A 22,487-nucleotide genomic window follows, 5' to 3' on the forward strand; every position below is an offset into this window, starting at 1 on the left:
TACCTTCACCAGTTGTGTGATAAGTTTCGGAGTTATTACTCCGCCTTCATTTTGTATTTGATGTTTCATCAGGAACCCCATTGCTCGGATTCCACTGGTAGCGATGGGAATCTACAAAACAAAATGCGGTTTCAGTTTGAGCTACTGGTGTAATGAATACTTGGATTTTCAAGATATTATAACTAAATACTTACTGCAGTGAAACAGTCACTATAAAGCAACTTTATACAGCTTTGACACCACCCACTTTCACACTTGTAATGATTCATTTTAAGTGAGTGGTTCTCAAGATTGAGTTTAATGTATTCAGAAATACTACAGATCTACTACAGCAGAAGCCTCTTCTTTTGTCCAAGGAACAAAACAAAGCATGTCCAAGGATTAGCGTTTGTGTATTTCGGATAAGGTTGCAGGGAAATTCAGGCATTACCAGATCATCTCACATAATCTTGGAAATGGCTGTAATTAATTGCTTAATACTGGGAAAAAAATGTTAAGCGATGGTAAACACAAGTGATTCTGCAGATGCTGGAAATCCAGACCAATACACACAAAACACTGGAGGAACAAGGCAGGTCAGGCAGAGGAATAAAGAGAAGATATTTCGGGCCAAGACCGTTCATCAGAACTGGAAAGGAAGGGGGAAGAAGCCAGAATAATAAGGAGGTGAGAAGGAGTCCAAGCTGGCAGATGCTAAATGAAATCAGATGAGGGAGGTGGTGGGTGGGGAGGGGGGATGAAGCAAGAAGGTAGAAGAGGCAAAAGCCTAATAGAGGAGAAATCTGATAGGAGAGGACAAGGACCATGGGAGAAAGAGAAGGAGGAAGGCCACCAGAGGTGATAGGTGAGGAGAAGAGAGGGGTAAGAGGGGAACTAGAATGGGAAATGAAGAGAGAAGAGGGCAGGGCAGAAATTACCAGAAATTAGAGAAATTGATGTTCACGCTAACAGGTTGGAGGCTACTCAGACAGAACATGAGGTGTTGCTCCTCCGACCTGAGAGTGGCCTCATCATGATCGTAGAGGAGGCTGTGTACCAACATATTGAAACAGGAAGTCCAATTGAAATGGGAAACTGTCTTAGCAATGCCCCTTCATGAACATTATTTATTTATTAATTATTTGGAGATACAACACGGTGAAAGACCCTTCTGACCTAACAAGCCCACGCCGCCCAATTACATCCATGTGACCAATTAACCTACTAACCCACAAGTCTTTGGTATGCGGAAGGAAAATTGAGCACCCAGAAGAAACTCATGCGGTACAAACTGGTGCTACAATAGCTTTACGATAACCACTACACTACCGTGCCACACATTTTGCAGATATACAAACAACAACGTAAACAAATCAGCAGAGTGGGCAGCATCTTGGGGAAGAGAAACGGAGACGAAAGATCACCGACATGCAGCAGTCTTTTTCTTCCCTTCCCACAGATGCAGCCTGACCTGCTATTTCCAGAAATCTATTTTTATTTCAGAATTCCAGCACACATGGCACAGGAATATACTTGCTTATTTGGCATTTGTGAGTTCTCAAGTAAATAGCAAAAATTTCTAAGAATATTAAGCAATTTCATAAAATCTTTGTAAAAATTCAGATCAGGATTTGGGGCGATGGGTTCCAATGTGATTTTATTCGGTCTCCTAACGGCCTACAGTACAGCAGGCCGCCCTCAATCACTCACGTGTTTACACACTGTGTTTCAGAAATTGTCCTGCATTTCTCCCATCTATCCACCATGCCCACTTAAGGCAGCTGGAAAGTCCTATATCTTCTCAGTCTTCCACTTCGACATAGTTCTGATGAAGCTGATGAAATGCCATTAAAGCATCCAGAAGCAACAAATACATTGCTGCACACACAAAATACTGGAGGAACTCAGCAGGTCAGGCACTGTCTATGAAAATGAATAAGAAGCCGACCTTTTTGGCTGAGACCCTTCTTCAAGACTACCTTTTTGATACTGAGAATTAAGAGATTTTAGACTAATTAGTGGCCTATTCAAATGTTAGGCTATGCACAAAAGTTTAGGCCTAGCCTAAATAAGACTTTTTTTTTAATGAAAATGAGCTCAAACAGTGAATTTTACTGTAGGCACTACATTTAATAGTCTTTATATAATTTTATAGTCTTTCATCAAAAGTATCTCAGTGTCATCATGAATGACTAAGCCCTGAAGACTTAGCTGTCGAATTGATAAGAGACAACACAAGGAGAAAATTCCACTGGATACAGTATTGGTAGCAGTGACAGATAGGCTTATTCAGAAAGTCAGAAGGCATGGGATCCAGGGAAGTTTGGCCAGGTGGATTCAGAATTGGCTTGCCTGCAGAAGGCAGACAGTCGTGGTGGAGGTAGTACATTCGGGTTTGAGGGTTGTGACTAGTGGCGTTCCACAAGGATCGGTTCTGGGACCTCTACTTTTCGTGATTTTTATTAACGACCTGGATGTGGGGGTAGAAGGGTGGGTTGGCAAGCTTTTGATGAAAAATCTGATGAAAAATCTGATAATGATAAGAGTGACGCAGGACTGGGTAGCCTTGAAATTTACAATGTGAAAACTAACAATAGACAAGCAAAATGGCTTACACCAGAAGTGAACAGCAAATTAAGTACAATGGAAGTGGCAACAAAATGAGTTTGAACTGCATTTCAAAGATGCTGGAGTAAAGCCTGCAGATACCCATCTAAGAACTTATACTGGAGAAAATCTCCTGTGGGGATGACAGTGAAATACAATATCCAACAAGCTCCATTGGGCTTGTATGTGGTAAAAACAAAGGTCAGCATTGTGGGGACGTAAGTGACCAAGACAACTACAACTTGATTGGAGATCCATCCACAATTTGCATACCATGTCCCCTGCAATGGAGTCAACTGAAAGCAAATTAAGAAATGTACTGGATGATGCCACAGCAGTGTTCAAGGATGGCACTGAAAACCTCAATCATATCAAGGGGAAAATAGTGTTAAACAAAAATGCCACACTCAAGTTTTACAAAGCTCATCCGGTTCCAAAGTAGCCAATGAGCTAGATCACATGGAGGCCGATGGAGTTCTTTCCAAAGTTGAGTGGAACCCATGGGCGACACCAGGGGTCCTAGTAGCCAAGAGGAATGGGTCTGTCAGGATCCGTGGTGGTTTTAAGGACACCATCATATCAGTACTAGAAGTAGATCAATACCCTTGATGGATGCTATCTTTGCAAACCTTTCTGGAGGACAACACCTCATCAAAATAGATTTAACTGAGGCCTCGCTACAGATGGAGATGAAAGAAGAGTCCAAAGTGTTCCTCACCATAGACACTCACAAAGGGCTTTATCACTAATATAAGTTTATATTTGGAGTAGAATCTGCACCTGCACTTTGGCAGGAAGCTATGGACCAGGTGCTACAAGGCTGCCCAGGCACTCAAGTGTTACCTGGATAACATCATTGTTACCAGTAAAGATAATCAGGAACATCTCCAAAATCTCAAAGCAGTGTTAAAATGATTAGAAAATTACCAGTCCAAGATTGTCCTCACACATTATGACCTAAGTTGCCCAGTGAAGCTTGCCTTATGGTATGTATAGGTATAGTCATGTCACATGTTATGAGTGATGGAGACAAACACCCCTAGCCTTTGCATCACATTCCCTTACCACTGCAGAGAAAAATTACTCACAAACTGACAGAGGCCTGGAGTCTGCTTTGGGGTGTGAAGTGTTTCAACCAGTACTTGTATGGGAGAGTGCTTACCCTCATTACTGATCATCAACCACCATTTTCCATTTTCAATCCATGGAAGGGTGTTCTACTAATAGCAGCAACCACAAGACTGAATTCAAGAGAACTACTAATCATGGAAATGCTGGAAGTCCTGTTTACTCTTAGAAAAGGAAGTATCTGAAAAATTTACAAACCGAGTATTCTTTCGACTCTGGACAAATTTTTCCACCAAGCCATTTATAGCTGGGTGATATGGCGTAGATGTAATATTCTTATTCCATTCATTTTCAGGAATGACTGAACCTGTTCCGCAACAAATCATGGTCCATTGTCACTACTAAGTGTTCTGGAACACCGGTCCTTAAGAAGAGGCTTCTCAACACATCAACAGTGCACAAGGCTGTAGTGGAGGCTATTGGGATCACTTCTGGCTACTTTGTAGTTGCATCCACTATTACCAAGAAATCTGTGCCCATGAAAGGCCCAGCAAAATCCACACGAACTGTCTACAAAGGCAATGCAGGCCATACGCAGGGACAGCAAGCTGCTCCTCTTAATGTATTCTCTCGAATACAATTCGAAAGTCTCCCTATTATGGCAGAGAAGAATCAAAGGGAAACCAGAAAGGACCCCACACTGTCTCAGGTCTACCCAAATGACTGGAATGTGCAACAGAAATTCCAATCCCCCATTTTTACCAGCGCTGGGATGAACTGCCCTTGAAGTTACCTTATTGAGAGTTGTTGTACCAAGCAAGTTGAGAGTGAAAGTGTTGGAGGAGCTACATGCTGGTCATTTAGGCATGGTCAAAATGAAAATCTTGGGTCAAAGCTTTGTCTGGTAGCCTGGGATAGATTAACAGGTTGAGCAGCTTGCCGTGCACTGTTCTGGATGCGATAATGTTAAAGTACGTGAATGCTATACATCATACGCATGTGCATCAATTAAAGTCAAAGGGACAGAGGGAGAAGAAGGAGAGAGAGAGAAAGAATGTGTGTATATAAATAAATAACGGATGGGGTACGAGGGGGAGGTGGGGCATTAGCGGAAGTTAGAGAAGTCCATGTTCATGCCATCAGGTTGGAGGCTATCCAGACAGAATATAAGGTGTTGTTCCTCCAACCTGAGTGTGGCTTCATCTTTACAGTAGAGGAGGCCGTGGATAGACATGTCAGAATGGGAATGGGATGTGGAATTAAAATGTGTGGCCACTGGGAGATCCTGTTTTCTCTGGCGGACAGAGCGTAGGTGTTCAGCAAAACGATCTCCCAGTCTGCGTCGGGTATCGCCAATATATAGAAGGCCACATCGGGAGCACCGGACGCAGTATATCACCCCAGCTGACTCACAGGTGAAGTGTCGCCTCACCTGGAAGGACTGTCTGGGGCTCTGAATGGCGGTAAGGGAGGAAGTGTAAGGGCATGTGTAGCACTTGTTCTGCTTACAAGGATAAGTGCCAGGTAGGAGATCAGTGGGGAAGGACAGGGGAGGACGAATGGACAAGGGAGTCGCGTAGGGAGCGATCCCTGCGGAAAGCGGGGGGGGGGGGAGGGAAAGATGTGCTTAGTGGTGGGATCCCGTTGGAGGTGGTGTAAATTATGGAGAATAATATGTTGGACCCAGAGGCTGGTGGGGTGGTAGGTGAGGACCAGGGGAACCCTATTCCTAGTGGGGTTACGGGAGGATGGAGTGAGAGCAGATGTGTGTGAAATGGGGGAGATGCGTTTGAGAGCAGAGTTGATGGTAGAGGAAGGGAAGCCCCTTTCTTTAAAAAAAAAGGCCAACTCCTTCGTCCTGGAATGAAAAGCCTCATCCTGAGAGCAGATGCGGCGAAGACGGAGGAATTGCGAGAAGGGGATGGCATTTTTGCAAGAGACAGGGTGAGAAGAGGAACAGTCCAGATAGCTGTGAGTCAGTAGGCTTATAGTAGACATCAGTAGATAAGCTGTCTCCAGAGATAGAGACAGAAAGATCTAGAAATGGGAAGGAAGTGTCGGAAATGGGCCAGGTAAACTTGAGGGCAGGGTGAAAGTTGGAGGCAAAGTTAATGAAGTCAACGAGCTCAGCAGGCGTGCAGGAAGCAGCGCCAATGCAGTCGTCGATGTCACAAAGGAGAAGTGGGGGACAGATACCAGTATAGGTTTGGAACATAGATTGTTCCACAAAGCCAACAAAAAGAAAGCCCATAGCTACACCTTTAGTTTGGAGGAAGTCGGAGGAGCCAAAGGAGAAATTATTAAGAGTAAGGACTAATTCCGCTAGACAGAGCAGAGTGGTGGTAGAGGGGAACTGATTCGGTCTGGAATCCAAAAAGAAGCGGAGAGCTTTGAGACCTTCCTGATGGGGGATGGAAGTATATAGGGACTGGACATCCATGGTGAAAATAAAGCGGTGGGGACCAGGGAACTTAAAATCATCGAAAAGTTTAAGAGCGTGAGAAGTGTCACGAACATAGGTAGGAAGAGATTGAACAAGGGGGGTTAAAACCATGTCGAAGTATGCAGAAACGAGTTCGGTGGGGCAGGAGCAAGCTGAGGCAATAGGTCTGCCAGGACAGGCAGGTTTGCGGATCTTGGGTAGAAGGTAGAAACGGGAAGTGCGAGGTGTGGGAACTATAAGGTTGATAGCAGTGGATGGGAGATCCCCTGAGTGGATAAAGTCGGTGATGGTGTGGGAGACAATGGCCTGGTGCTCCTTAGTGGGGGTCACGATCAATGGGTAAATAAGAGGAGGTATCCGCGAGTTGTCGCTGTGCCTCGGCAAGGTAGAGGTCAGTACGCCAGACTACAACAGCACCCCCCCTTATCGGTGGGTTTAATAGTAAGGTTAGGATTAGTGCGGAGGGAGTGGAGAGCAGAGCGTTCGCAAGGAGTAAGGTTGGAATGGGAACAAGGTGTGGTGAAGTCGAGACGGTTGATGTCCCATCGGCAGTTAGCAATAAAGAGATCCAGAGCAGGCAGAAGACCAGAGCGGGGTGTCCATGAAGAAGAGGAGGGTTGAAGACGGGAGAAGGGGTCATGGGTGGGGGTGGAAGAGTCCTTGCCGAAGAAGTAGGCTCGGAGACGGAGACAACAGAAGAAGAGTTCCGCCTCATGGAGGGAGAAGAGTTCCGTGTCATGGCGAACGCGGAACTCACTGAGGTGTGGGCGAAGGGGGAGAAAGGTGAGGCCCTTGCTGAGGACAGAGCGCTCTGCCTCAGACAGTTGAAGGTCAGAGGGGATGGTAAAGACCCGGCATGGATGAGAACTGGGATCGGAGGGGGGAGGCTGGGGGTTTCAGTGGAGAGGGGAGGGTTGGGGTGAGAGGAAGATGGAGTCTCTGAGGGCCCAGGAGCTGATGGTGGGATCTGAGGGAGACGGGGTTGCAGAGTGGTGGTAGGGGAAGGGGAGATGGAGTCACAATAGCAGCACATAAAGACCCGGCCTGGAGTTCAAGGCTGGAGTTGAAGTTGGTGGTTGCGCAATCGCTTTGAAGGCGTCCGTGGTCACTGTGGCAGGACTTGTATGCTCTCACCTCCTACAAAGTGAAACCAAGTCACAAAAGTGGTAAGCAAGTTTTTGCTCCCAGATGAGTTGATGTTTTGGACAGAGACCCTTCATCAGGATTGGGAAAAAAGATGAGAAGTTAGAGCAAGAAGGTGAGGGAGGGGAGGAAGAAGTACAAGGTGGTACGTGATAGGTGAAACCAGGAGACAGGGAGGGGTGAAATGAAGAGCTGGGAAGCTGATAGGTGAAAGAGATAAAGGGCTGGAAAAGGGGGAATCTGATTGGAGAGGCTAGAACACCATGGCAAAAAGGGAAGGGGGAAAGAGTATCTGGGTAGATGATGGGCAGGTAGACACCAGACAAAGTTTTGAGCCAACACTTTCATTTTGACCATGCCTCAATGACTAGCATGTGCTTCCCCTGCTCTCTCTGCACGTACCGCTCTCCACTTTCTCTGCACTAATTCTAACTTAACCATCAAATCCACAGATGGGGGGGGGGGATGGTGGTGTTGTAGTAGTCTGGTGGACTGACTTTTACCTTGCTGAGGCCAGGCAACAACTCTCAGACACCTGCACGAGCCTACAAAGTACCCAGGACTTCTTCAAGGAGCGGTGTCTCAGAAAGGCAGTATCCATTATCATTATTAAGGACTTCCAGCACCCAGGGCATGCCCTTTTCTCACTGTTACCATTAGGCAAGAGACACAGAAACCTGAAGGCACACACTCAGCGATTCAGAAACAGCTTCTTCCCCTCTACCGTCTGATTCCTAAATGGACTTTGAACCATTGGACACTCCCTCACTCATTTTAATAAATAATATTTCTGTTCTTTGCATGATTTTTAATCTATTCAATATATGTATACTGTAATTGATTTAATTATTTAGTTATTATTTTATTCTGTTTTTGCTTCTTCTTCTTCTTTGTTATGAATTGCATTGAACTGCTGCTGCTAAGTTAACAAATTTCACATCACATGCTGGTGATAATAAACCTGATTCTGATGCTCTGGGTCTTTTCAATGACTCCAAGTTCCATGTCTCATTTTCACCATGTACGGCCAGACCCAATACAACTCCATTCCCCCATCAGGAGGGCCTTAAAGTTCTCTGCTTCTTTCATGATAATAGACCCAACACGTTCTGGTCCACCACCACTCTACTCCGTCTGGAGGAACTGGTTCTCACTCTCAATAGTTTCTCCTTTGGCTCGTCTCACTTCCTCCAAACCAAAGGTATAGCCATGGGCACTTGCACGGTTTCCAGCTATGCCTGCCTTTTTGTCAGCTACGTGGAACAGCCTATGCTCCAAGCCTACACCCTGCAACTTTTCCTATGCTACATCAACAACTGCATTGGGACTGCTTCCTGCACCTATGCTGAGTTCACTGACTTCATCAACTTTGCCTCCAACTTCTACCGTGCCCTCAAATTTACCTGGTTCATTTCTGACACCTCCCTCCCCCTTCTCGATCTCTGTCTCTATCTCTAGAGGCCGTTTATCTACTGATATAATTTATAAATCCACCGATTCTCACAGCTGCCTGAACTATACCTCTTCCCATCTTGCCACTTGTAAAAATGCCAACCCCGTCTCTCAGTTCCTTCATCTGACGCAGCTGTGCTCAGGATGAGGCTTTCCATTCTAGGACTAATCAGATGTCCTCCTTCTTCAAGGAAAGGGGCTTTCCTTCCTCCATCAATGCTACCCTCACCCGCATCCCATTTCACACACATCTGCCCTCACCCCATCCTCCCACCACCCCACCAGGGACAGATAGGGTTCCTCTTATCCTCATCTACCATCCCAGTAGCCTCCACTTCCAGCGCATAATTCTCTGTATCTTCCATCACCTCCCACGGACCCCACCACCATCACATCTCCCTCCTGCCACCCACCCCCCAATTTCTGCTTTTCACAGGGATTGCTCCCTACGCGACTCCCTTGTTCATTCATTCCTCCCCACTGACCTCTGTTCTGGTACTTATCCTTGCAAGCGGAACAAGTGCTACACCTGCCCCTTCACCTCTTCCCTCACTACCATCCATGGGCTCAAACAGTCCTTCCAGTTGAGTCAACACTTCACCTGTGAGTCTTTTGGGGTCATACACTGCATCTGGTGTTCCCAGTATGGCTTCCGACGTAGATTGGGAGACTGCTTTGCTGAACACCTGTGCTCCTTCCGTAGGAAAAAGCATGATCTCTCAGTGGCCACCCATTTCATTTCTATTTCCCATCCCCATATGCCAGTCCATGGCCTCCTCTACTGCAGCGATGAGGCCACACTCAGGTTGGAAGAGCATCACCTTATTTTCCATCTGGGTAGCCTCTAACCTGATGGCATAACCATTGATTTCTTGAACTTCTGATAATTGCCCCCCCCCACCCACCATTCCCATCTCTCACCTCATCTCCTTACCTGCCGATCACCCCCATTACTTCTCTCTGGTGCTCCTCCCCCCTTCCCTTTTTCCCATGGTCTTCTACCCTCTCCTAACAGATCCTCCCCCCAGCAGTTTATCTCTTTCCCCCATCAGCTTCGCTGCTCTTTACTTCACCTCTCCCACTCCCAGTTTCACCTATCACCTTCCACCTTGTACTTCTTCCTCCCCTCCCCCCACCTTCTTGCTCCAAATTCTCACCCTTTTTTTTCCAGTCTTGAAGGGTCTTGGCTCAAAACATCTACTGCTTACTCTTTTCCTTAGGTGCTGACTGGCCTGCTGAGTTCTTCTAACACAGGGGTCTCCAACCTGTTTTGCTCTGCGGACCGGTTTAATATTGACAATATTCTTGGAGACCGGCCGACCCGTTGGGGGGGGGGGGGTGGTAGGGTTGCCAACGGACAAGAGTAGCAGTCAAATATGTTGTGTTTACCCAGGGAAAGACTACAATGACCATGAAGCCTTGCGCTGTCACCAGTGCACATGCGTGTCCTGCGCATGCATGTACGTGCCGATTTTTTTCTGCAAATCGTTTTTGGCGATTCTGTTCGGGGGTGGGGGGGCGTCTTAATCAAGACCGGAATACAGTATAGGTGATAAGTGGCTAGTACATTCAATTTCGTTTCTAAAAGGGTTTATCTAACGAATTTAATATTAAACACACAGCGCATATTTTCCATGCATGAATATAGTGATAAGTCAATTATCAGGGGAGGACAGGGAAGCTTGAAGTAAGTGTTGAACGAACTTCCAATAGAAGTGGCAGAAACAGGTTCGATATTATCATTTAAAGAAAAATTGGATAGGTATATGGACAGGAAAGGAATGGAAGGTTATGGGCTGAGTGCAGGTCAGTGGGACTAGGTGAGAGTAGTGTTCAGCATGGACTAGAAGGGCAGAGATGGCCTGTTTCTGTGCTGTAATTGTTATATGGTTATATAAGTCAATAGTATCATAACATTTTAAGGAACGTTTGGATATTAAACACACAGCACATATTTTCCCCGTATGAACATATAAAATCATTGCAAAATACCAATATCGCTGAATCAGTGGGAGCCCTGGGTTTGTTTTCCTGCAACAAGACGGTCCCATCGATGGGTGATGGGAGACAGCGATACTCGAATGGGGTTCCTTATGTCCAGTCTATTCCCCAATTTAGTTTTCGTTGCATTCATTGCAGAGATGTATTGGAAATGGAAGCAACGTTTTCAGTGCTTTCGTGGCTATCGCAGGATACTTAGCCTTGATTTTAATCCAGAATGCCGGCAGAGACGTTATGTCAAACATACTTTTTAGCCCGTTGTCATTTGCAAGCTCGATGAGTTGATCTTCTTCCCGTGCTGACATGGATGATGCGCAGGTAATGACCTCGCGTGCATAATGGCTCAACAGTGGCCGTGACAGGGAATGAGGAAAGGTGCAGCTGACTCCTATTGCAAACCATATCGTCTCCTCGCGGCCCGGTAGCACATGTTTTGCGGCCTGGTGGTTGGGGACAGCTGTTCTAGCATTTTGTATGTCTTTTGTGCTCGTTTTGACTGTCAAAACATGAAGGTACCTTCAGAAACTCTCACAGCCCCCAATGACCCTGTGGTTTTGGTCTCTGAGGCCAATGTGAGAGCATCCTTCAGGAGGATGAACCCACAGAAAGCATCTGGTACAGATCGGGTACCCGGTCGAGTATTAAAGACCCGTGCTGATTATCTGCCGGAGAGGTCACCAAAATCTTTAACCTCTTGCTTTGGCAGCCTGAGAAAGCAGGCTTCAATAATACTAGTACATCAATGACCATCATCCAGTCGCACTTACACACGCCGTGACGAAATGCTTTGAGGTTGGAGATGAAACCTATCAGTTCCTGCCTAAGAAGCAACAGATCAACTATAAATGCCATTTCATTGGCTCTTCACTCAACCCTGGAACATCCGGACAGTGAAAAGGCATACAAGAGGATGCTCTTCATTAACTACAGCTTGGCATTCAATACCATCATCTTGTCAAAACTAATCAATAAGCTCCAGGACCACATCCTCAATACCTCCTTGTGCTACTGGATCCTTGATTTCCTCACATGCAGACTCCAGTCAGTTTGGATTGGCAGCAACATCACCTCCACAATCTCTGTCAGCACAGGTGCACCACAAGATTTTGTGCTTAGCCCCCTGTTCTACTTACTTTACTAAGCACAGCTCCAATGCCAAGTCTGGCTGTGTGGTGCCATAACAACAACCTCTCTCTGTCAGCAAGACCAAGGATCTGATTTGTTATTAAAGGAGGAGGAAACCAGAGGTCCATGAGCCAGCCCTCATTGGGAGATAAGTGGAGAGGATCAGAGACGCTCTCCTGGGTGCAGTATACAAGTGCCATTACATAGAAAGCAATGTAGCAAATCTACTTTGTTATAAGTTTGTGTAGATTTGACATGTTCAGATTCAGGGACAGTTATTACTCCTCAAACATCAGGCTCTTGAGCCAGAGGGGATAACTAGAACTAGGGGACACGGAGATGAGGAGAAACTGTTTTTCCCAGACAGTGGTGAATCTGTGGAATTCTCTGCCCAGGGAATGACCTATCAGAACAACGAGTCGGACTAATATAAACGCAGGCACTTGGTAGAAACAACACTCAATTGTGCACTGAAGATGTTACCTTGAGTGGTGACGAAACATTTGTAACCTAACTTCCAGGCTCAGTGAACAACCCTACAAACAAGCAGCCAACCTCAGCTACCAATCTTCTATTTCAGAAGGATTTGCTTCTCAGGGCAGAAATGGCTAATACAGGAGCATAATTTTAAGGTGATTATTGGAGGGGGGTGGTGGCGGGGATGTCAGAGTTAAGTTTTTTTTTAAAATACAGGGAATGTGGGTGCGTTGTGCACCTGCAAGGGGTGGTGGTGGTAGAGGCAGATACAGCAGGAATATTTAAGAAAGGCACACATACGATAGAAAAATGGAGGGTTGTGTAGGAGGGAAGGGTTAGTTTGACCTTACAGTAGGTTATAATATCATTGGCCAAGGGGCCTGTTCTGTACTGCAGTGTTCTATGTTCAATGATTGCATGGACTGAAAAGCAAAGTCTTTAGTGTTATGTGTATTTTTTTAAAAAACCATTGAAAAGTCAAGATTTTCATTTAGGCATGTACAGTGCCTATAAAAAGTATTCACCCCCCTTCATGTTTTATCATTTTACAACACTGAATCACAGTGGATTTAACTTGGCTTTTTTTTGACACTGATCAACAGATAAAGACTCTTCTGTGTCAAAGTGAAAACAGATCTCTACAAAGTGATCTAAATTAATTACAAATATAAAACACAAAGTAATTGATTGCGTAAGTATTCATCTCCTTCAAGTCGGTATTTAGTAGATGCACTTTTGGCGGCAATTACAGCTTTCAGTCTGTGTGGATAGCTCTCTATCAGCTTTGCACATCTGGACTATGCAGTTTTTCCACATTCTTCTTTACTAAACTGCTCAAATTCTGTCTGGACTCTGACTTAGCCACTCCAGAACATTAACTTTGCTGTTTTTAAGCCATTCATATACAGCTTTGGCTTTATGCTTGGGGTCTTGCTAGAAAACAAATCTTCTCCCAAGTTGCAGTTCTCTTGCAGACTGCATAGAGTTTTCCTCTAGGATTTCTCTTTTTGGCTGCATTCATTTTACTCTCTATCTTCACAAGCCTTCCAGAGCTTGCTGTAGTGAAGCATCCCCCACACCCATAATGCAGCCACCACCATGCTTCATGGTAGGTTTAGTATGTTTTTGATGATGTGCAGTGCATGGCTTACACCAAACATAGCACTTAGTCAGATGGCCAAAGAGCTCAATTTTGGTTTCAGCATACCACGGAACCATCTTCCAGCTGATCTTGGAGACTCCCACACGGCTTCTGGCAAACTCTAGCCATGATTTCATGTGAGCGTTTTTCAACAGTGGCTTTCGCTTTGCCACTCTCCCATGAAGCTACGACTGGTGAAGCACCCAGGCAACAGTTGTTGTATGTGCAGTCTCTCCCATCTCAGCACTGAAGCTTGTAACTCCTCCAGAGTTGTCATAGGTCTCTTCTTGTACAGTCACTGTTTTTGAGAACGGTCTGCTCTAGGCGGATTTACAGCTGTGCCATATTCTTTCCATTTCTTGATGATTGAATTAACTGTACTCCAAGGGATATTCAGTGACTTGGATATTTTCCTGTATCCGTCTCTGACTTGTGCTTTTCAATAACCTTTCTGCGGAGTTCTTGGAGTGTTCTTTTGTCTTTATGGTGTAGTTTTTGCCAGGATATTGACTCACTGGCATTGGACCTTCCAGATACAGGTGTACTTTTACTACAATTGAAACATCTTGACTGCATACAGGTCTCCATAAATAGATCACCAATTGGCTGCACCAGTGATGATTTGGTGTGTCGTATTAAAGGGAGGTGAATACTTATGCAATCAATTGCAGGTGGAGCTTAGGAGACAACGGCACCCAACTGCGACTCCTTTGCTTGCATCTTTGGAAACAGCTCTACTTCTATCTTTAATATCTCTATCTTTCCCTTTCTGGGTTCTTTTGAAGACCCTGACCCGGAGTTACACGCTGACTTCAGTTCTTTGCGGGAATGGGACCCACTCTTGGGGTGTCATGACTGGCCATTATTCGATATACCAAGGACGTGGCTGAGAAGATTAGCTCGCCTTTGGAGTTTCAGAATTTCGAGGCTCTGGAGGCAAGCAGATTAGAGGTAGGTGCCCCTGCAGGAAATTGGTGTGTTGTGGGAGACGGAAGATCAAAGAACCTGGGTCGCTGGGCCCACACAGCTCAGAAAAAGTGACACAACTGACTTTTAACATTGTAAATCAGTGAGTTGTTTGTTATGTCTCCCCTCTCGCTGTGAAACTGAGACATCTCTTTTTCCCTTATTAGGGAGAGAGAGAGCCTGTGGTATGTCAAATTACCAGGTGAATGAGTAGTTTTTGGGGTACTGCAAGTCTGTGTCTTTATGATGCATAGCTGCATGCTTGGGTGCTTGATGGAGGGTGCCGATGCTTTTTTTGCTGGTGGGGAGGGGGGATCGATGCTCTGCTGCTGCTTACATGTGGGAGGGGGGAGCTGGGGGGGTATTTGGGGTTCTAACATTTAATTGTCATTCACTCTTTGGGGCACTTTTCTGTTTTCATGGATGGTTGCAAAGAAAAAGAATTTCAGGATGTATATTGTATACATTTCTCTTACATTAAATGCACCTTTGAAACGTTTGAACAACTTGGTGTTTTATATTTATCATTAATTTAGATCACTTTGTAGATATCTGTCTTCACACAAAAGGTCTTTTTCTGTTGATCAGTATCAAAAAAACAAATTAAATCCACTGTGACCCAATGTTGTAAAACAATAAAACATGAAGACTTCTGGGGGGGGGGGGGGTGAATACTTTTTATAGGCACATTAAATGTATTTAATGCAAAGGAAAGATCTCCACATGCTCATAGATCCAAGTAATGTTTGACTATGGAATAATTTAATTGTCAGCGAAGGTTTGACAAATAACCTGGATATCCCTGCTTACCCGGTCAGCTGTAGCACTGGCAAAAATCATGTCCAATATACTTGCATTGTACTCAAGTGTACACAGCTTGCTGGAAGCCGCTTTCATTGCAATTGAAAGGGCCACGCTCCGTCCATGCCTCACCATCCAGTCAATACCAGATATATCAGCTACAAAATAAAGACAAGCAACATCAATAATTCTACCCATACAACAGTTATCTGTGTTTAGGAAATATAGTCTACAATCAGGTGAAAGAGCAGATAAAATTACCCGTAATTTATGCTCTTGATAATTAATCATATAAATACAGTATTGTGTAGTTGGGGGTAACACACCAAAAAGACATGAGAGTTCACATCTTCAATGATAAGTGTCATCTCAAAGGAAAGCAAGAGACAAGACCCAAGCCCATTTGCTACGTCTTTACTTTTAAAAAGGGGGACATTTTATTCTTCATATGAAATACTGTTGAATGCTGAATCTGAAATTATTTTCCAAAGTTATTTTTTGATGGATGCAAATTCTGTGATATTGAAAATCATTTTGAACAGAAGTTTATTTTTAACTGCTCTAAACCACGAATGATGTGAACATTTGGGACACTCGGTTTTAAAGAAACAAAACTTGAGCTAAATTTTCAAGAACTGATTATCCTTAGTTAACACCCCGACCGTGGACTGTAGTAAACTATTTGAAGTGTGACGAAGTCTTGAATTTAAATAGTATCTTTCTCAAACTTTAACTCAAAATGCTAAGAGGCATAGTGTGTAGCTATTCACTAATGAGTCAGAAGATCAGAGGTTCTTGAAAATTCAGCTTTCTTTTTGTGACTGATGCAGGGTTTATAGAGATTAAACTCCAAGATGAAAATTCACTTTCTACAATCTGAATTTACAAATTTCAAAAGTGGTTGGGGAAACAAGTTTATAATAGGTGCAAAACTACAGGAAAGAATAAAATCAGGATAGACCCAGTGCCAGAAACTAAATGGGAAGTGGAAAAACCCAACTCTGCCAGGCTAATAAAAGCATCATTATTTGAGTATACCAAATTGCCTACTGTAGTACTTAAGGACAATTCAAGTTAACCCTTACATGCATGTCTCACTATAACTTTCTCCAACCCCAAACCAGGTGTTAAATGAGCTTCCCCTTGATACCCCTACAATAACTCTTGTGACCTCAAATCTCTCGTTCTTTTCTGGATGCCCTGCAAATGTGGAGGCAATTTTTGACAGCTATTTCCCAGAAAAAACCTTTCATAATCTTACAGGCTTCCTTTAAGAGACAGAAGAGACTTGGTTTGTTCAATCTTTCCTGAACATTCCAGATCTCTTTGCTCGAGTAATCTGAGTGAATGGAGTCTTAAATAAACAATGCCTAATATTGTGAATATGGAGCAGCACATATCTGGGAGTGATTCCCCTCCAACAGTACAGTCACTTGTGGAGATTCTGCATGACATCTAAAATTTTGACGAACTTCCACACATGTGCAATAGAGAGTATATCGACTGGTTGGTATGTAAACACCAGTGCCCTTGAACAGAAAACCCTACAAACCCTAGTGGCTTTGGCTAAGTTCATCACACGCAAAATCCTCCCAACCACTAAACCACTAAACACATCTCCATGAAACGCTGTCACAGAAAAGTAGCATCCATCATCAGGGAACCCCACCACCTCGGACATGCTCTCTTCTCATTGCTGCCATCAGGATGAGGGTACAGTAGCCTCAGGACTCTCACCACCAGGTTCAGGAACAGTTATTAACCATCAGGCTCTGGAACTAAAGGGGATAACTTTACTTGCCCCATCATCGAAATGTTCCCACAACCAACGGACTTACTCTCAAGGACTCTTCATTTCATGTTATCAATATTTAATGTTCATCTATTTATTATTATTTCTTCTTTTTGTATTTGCACAGTTCGTTGCCTTTACACTCCGGTTGAACACACTAGTTGGGTGGTCTTTCATTGATTCTGTTATGGCTGCTATTCTATAGATTTATTGAGAATGCCCACAAGAAAATGAATCTCAGGGTTGTATATGGTGACATGTATGTACTTTGATAATAAAATTTACTTTTAACTTACCCAAAAGGTCATTTTTGAGTACTGCACTGAGTTCATCATCTGGTAAAAATGAACACAGTTCTCCTAAACAACCAGCAGAAGCCATGCGTGTGGCATCCTGAGAGAAAGAAGATTCAACCATCAGCCTAGTACATAAAGAAAATTACAAAATACTCCAGCACTTTCACAAAGTCCTTGTAAATAGAATAACTGATGCACTGTCCCTGGGTTCTGCTTTTAGTAACATCCATGAATTGGAAAGTGCACAAGAAAAAGATCACTGGATAAGGTAATCATGACTACATAATATTATAATGACCAGCATCAAAAGCACACAAGACTGATAATAACAATTGCTAAAACTGGAGAGGGAGAGGACAGAAGTTCTGCTGTTCAAAGGAATGAAGCATATATGACAGACTTTTGAATTTAATAATATTATGGCAGCTCTTCTGCATGTGGTGGTGTCCATAAATCACGTGTTCTTAACTCAAGGATGGCCTATATTATATTTTATAGCCTGTGTAAAACTGTTTGCTCAAGATACTACTTCATAGTGCACTTAGAGCAGATGAACATGTCATTTAAATGATTTAACTGACTGCTTTCCCAATTTACTGTGCATTATTAGGAGAACCAAGTATTTTCTGACAGGCCTGTCATACCTCATCGTGCCCCAGCATTCCTAACAACCAAGTGGTGAGATTTTTACGGATATTTCCATCAACCTTGGCACCAGCTCCTTGGATGACAAATCGCAGGGCCTGAAGTTGAGTCTCTCTGAAAGTAGAGATACAGATTACTTTAAAATACAGCGTAATTTTAATTCAAAGATTCTGATGACAAAGAAGACCTGAAAAAGAAAACCCTGGATGATTTAATATCCTTCCCAACAAAATACTCTGAACAGATGTTCAAACACCAGATTTCTAAATTATAGCCTCCTTATTATTTATGCACAATTTCACTGCCCCAATGGACTGCTACACCCGATTAAAAAAGTAGAGCCAAAACAGACTCTCACTCTTCTCTCAGAACCATTCTAATCTTCAGACATTTTGAATGTACACTCAGTGGCCACCTATACACCTACTCGTTAATGCAAATATGCAGCTGATCATGTGGCAGCAATTTAATGCATAAAAATTTGCAGGCATGGTCAAGAGGTTCAGACCAAACGTCAGAATGGGGAAGAAGTGACTGAGACATGGAATGATCATTGGTGGTTTGACCATCTCAGAAACTGCTGATCCCCTGGGATTTTCACATGCAACAGCTTCTACAGTTTACAGAGAACTGTGCAAAAAAAAATCCAGTGAGCGGCAGTTGTGTGGGCGAAAATACCTTGTTAATGAGAGAAGTCAGAGGATAATGATTCAAGCTGACATTTTAACTCAAATAACTACGCATCCCAACAGTGGTGTGCGGGGGGCACTATGGAGCCACGAACCAAGATGGCAGCTTAACGTGGAACCTTGCACTAAACAACTTTAAAACCCTAAGTTAACAACAGTGCTGTGCAGAAGAGCATCTCTCAATGCACCTGTCAAATCTCGAAGTGGGTGGGCTACAGCAGCAGAAGATGACACCAGTTCCACTCCTGTATGTAATAAAGTGGCATGTTACATATTTAAATTAACTTTACAGTTCCTCCTGCTCCGCAACACCAACATATTTCTATCATGGAACAGTCTCTGTCCAAATACAGTATGCCTATTACCTGGAGCAAGATCACTCCAAAGGAAAGTCCTTCATGTTCCACGCACATGAGATTAAGGCAATTCACTACACACTTGGAATTTTCTGGAAGAAGAATCCTATTTATCACACCTGTTGCAACAAAATTCATTTTTCCCTTTACTTTATGGCACATACCTGACACTAGAATCATCTGCATTCCGTGCTAGATTCAGCAATTCAGTAAACAACGGGTCCACCTTGGTGTGAATAACTATCAAATTTCCAAGAGCTTCTGCTGCTTTTAGGCGGACAGCACGATTTGTATCAGACAGGGCTTTTGTGAAGGTGGTCTGAAGCTGTGGAAGGAAGGGCTTCAGTGCAATCCCCACCTGTATATCAGAAATATATCATAAAACATAGCAATTATGCAAACTTTGAGTCAGCATTGAAAAATATTTCAGCTAGGAAAACCTCTTTTGACTGTGATATGTACTACTTTAACAATAGCCAAGCTAGCCCCAGTACTAAAAACACATCAAAAATTACTGGATATAACAGAAGCAATTATGGTGTCAATGTATGTTATTTGCTTCAATAGGAGACGTGTGAAAAGTCACACAGCATACAACAGCAGAAATGCTTTATAGGGGACAATTCTCAGTTTAACTCAAAGACCATCAACTGCACCACACACACTTAGATACTGATGGGTACAGAGGGCTGTGGAGGTCAAGACACTGGGTATATTTAAAGGGGAAGTTGAGAGGTTTTTGATCAGTAAGGGCATCAAAGTTACAGGGAGAAGGCAGGAGAATGGGGTTGAGCAATATAATTAATCAGCCATGGTGGAATGACAGAGCAAACTCAAGAGGCCGAATGGGCTAATTCTGGTCCCATGTCTGATGGGTGGGTCCAGGATGAGACGTTCAGTATCTGAATCAGAAAAAAAGAAGCACTGCTCACATTAACACACATAAAATGCTTGAGGAACTCAGCAGGTCAGGCAGCATGTGTGGAGAGGAATAAACAGTTGACGTTTCGGGAAATGACCACAGCTCACATCATTAGGATGCATACACAGTGCACATTGTATGTCATAGTCATTCAAGAAGATTTTTATCAGTTGTGAATTTGAGTAGATTGCTACAACATTTTGCCACGAGAGGGCATAATCTGGTCACTTGGGATGTATTTATTTGGGTGGCAGGGGCTCATTGGGCAGGAAGGGTCTGTTATCGTGCTGTATCGCTAAATAAAAATAAATAATACTTCTGTCTTGTCCATTTCGTGTTCAATAAGATGCAAGGTTATCCATACTGAGACTTGGCTAGCTAGCAAGAAAGGGAAAACTGCAGATATACAATCGATTTACAAAGTTGGAAAGATTATATATACTAAGCAAAAGCAGGAAACTGTTCATCTTTGTAGCTTTGTTATCAGGTTTGATGTTAGAATACAATTTACTTGACAGAATTGTTTGCAGGTGTCCAATAGTATACCTGTTGAATAGTATGTGGCTTATGAACTGGGAGCGGAACATTATAAACTGAGAAATTACTTTTGTCAAGAAGTTATGGCTCCACTTCAGGAAAATGGGAAAAATTGTTGGATACACAAGGAAAAGTTGGAAGGGATCCAAGAAGAGCAAGGGACAGAAGATAATGATGAGAAGTTCTAGGTGGATAACCACACTGAGACTGTCTGCAAGTCATTGTGCCTCTTCTATTTTGTGGATCTCCACAGCCCAACGGTAAAAATCAGTGAAGCTTTATTAATGTTCTAATGTTGTAAATATATTTTAGCAATCAAAAAGGCGGGAGGAGAAGATAGCAGCGCGCCATGCGCGCGCAGCTCTCCAGTAAAATTGATATTGTATCCGTTAAATAGGGGCCGTGGACAATTCTGATTTGATGGAGACAGACGTGAAAGCACAGAGGAACATCTGGAGAAATTTCTGAAACGCCGGTTCACTGCCGCTGTTACTGTGCAATTGAGAATCTTTCGGAGGAAAGGCCTCAAAATCCCCGGCTTTGCCTGCTGCTGGCGACCGAGACTAAGGTCCAACCGTTTGGATAGAGATGGTACTCGGTACTCGGTGCCGGAGGGCTGATCGGAGGCTCGAAGTTTTCGGATGACTCAGAGTCAGACTGTGGTCGGGCATGGCAGGGAGAGTTTTCTTCCTTCTCCCATCTGCGTGAGATGTGGGACTTTTGAGAAACTTTGAACTCTTTACTGTGCCATGGACTGTTCTTCATCAAGTTATGGTATTGTTGCACTGTTAACTATATGTTATAATTATGTGGTTTTGTTAGTTTTTTCAGTCTTGGTTTGTCCTGTGTTTTGTGATATCACACCGGAGGAATATTGTATCATTTCTTAATGCATGCATTACTAAATGACAATAAAAGAGGACTGCGTGTCCTCATTATCTAAATCTAATCTAAATATGTAATACATCTCTATTACAGTTTCTGAAACAGTAACTGTTTCTCCAGTCTCCTTGCTTATTTTCAGTATATCTTGTTATTGGTTCTTACTATAAACATTTAAAAGTAATTTTTTTTTGCTACATACAGTTTCATAAGACCACAAGACATATTTTCTTTGTACATGTATGATGGGGGAGATGGGCAGGCATCACTGGGAAGACAAAATAAAAAAACTGGATGGGATGTATTTGGTATCCAAGGCTTCTGTTCTTACCTTACTGAGCAATAAACTGAGGGTGTCCAAGAGAGCCACCTTAACATTCCAGCTGAACCGATCACCCAATATACGGATTAGAGGTCCAGTGATGTTCACCACAGATGGCTTCAGTGCTTCTGCAGAAGTTAGCTTGATTACAAGCCCAAGGGCTTTGGCAGCTTCCTCCTTCTGGTCAGGGCTTCCAGTTAATACGCCTTCTCGTAGAATAGGCAAAATGGATGTAACACCCTGCAATAACATGCTATGTTGACTTTCTATCAAACATCAACAAAATTAAGTTATTATAGCCATTAGACTTGGTTGAGGAGTGGCAATGTTCAGGGGACTCCATGATTTTAGACATGATAGAGGGGGAGGTATTAAAGGGGAGGGTTTGGCATTACCCTTAAGAGAAAATGTCATAGCAGTACAGACAGGATAGACTGAGAGCTTCGTCTACTAAAGCTATATGGGTGAAACTGAAAGATAAGAAAGGGATGACCACATTAATGTGATTCTATTATTGATCACCCAGCGAGATTTAGATGAAAAAATTTGTAGAGATATTGTAGAAAAATAAAATTGTGATAGTAGGTGATTATAACTTTCTACGTATTGACTGGGACACCCATTCTGTAAAAGGACTAGATGGGACAGAGTTTGTCAGATATTTTCAGGAAACTTTCCTTAATCAATATATAGAGTTTCCAAATAGAGAGAGTGCAATACTGGATCTCCTACTAGGCCATGAGACAGGGCAGGTGACAGAAGTATTTGAAGGAGAACACTTTGGATCTAGTTATCATAATTTCTTTAGTTTCAAGATTATTATGGGGAAGAACAGGACTGGTC

The 22,487-nt window shown here is 43.4% G+C and overlaps 1 protein-coding gene across 2 annotated transcripts in view; it reads right to left on the bottom strand.

The window, feature by feature from the left end:
- Nucleotides 1-22,487, bottom strand: part of gcn1 (GCN1 activator of EIF2AK4) — a 178,227-nt gene that overhangs the window by 4,844 nt on the left and 150,896 nt on the right. For both annotated transcript variants that reach the window (XM_063040918.1, XM_063040917.1), the window contains 6 exons: nucleotides 21,654-21,884; nucleotides 19,146-19,339; nucleotides 17,936-18,050; nucleotides 17,292-17,388; nucleotides 15,213-15,361; nucleotides 4-111 (listed from right to left, as the gene is read on the bottom strand). In XM_063040918.1, coding sequence (XP_062896988.1) covers nucleotides 4-111; nucleotides 15,213-15,361; nucleotides 17,292-17,388; nucleotides 17,936-18,050; nucleotides 19,146-19,339; nucleotides 21,654-21,884 — 894 coding nt within the window. The remainder of the gene's footprint in view (nucleotides 1-3; nucleotides 112-15,212; nucleotides 15,362-17,291; nucleotides 17,389-17,935; nucleotides 18,051-19,145; nucleotides 19,340-21,653; nucleotides 21,885-22,487) is intronic.

The sequence above is a fragment of the Mobula hypostoma genome, chromosome 2, assembly GCF_963921235.1.
Source record: "Mobula hypostoma chromosome 2, sMobHyp1.1, whole genome shotgun sequence".
Lineage (NCBI taxonomy): Eukaryota > Metazoa > Chordata > Chondrichthyes > Myliobatiformes > Myliobatidae > Mobula > Mobula hypostoma.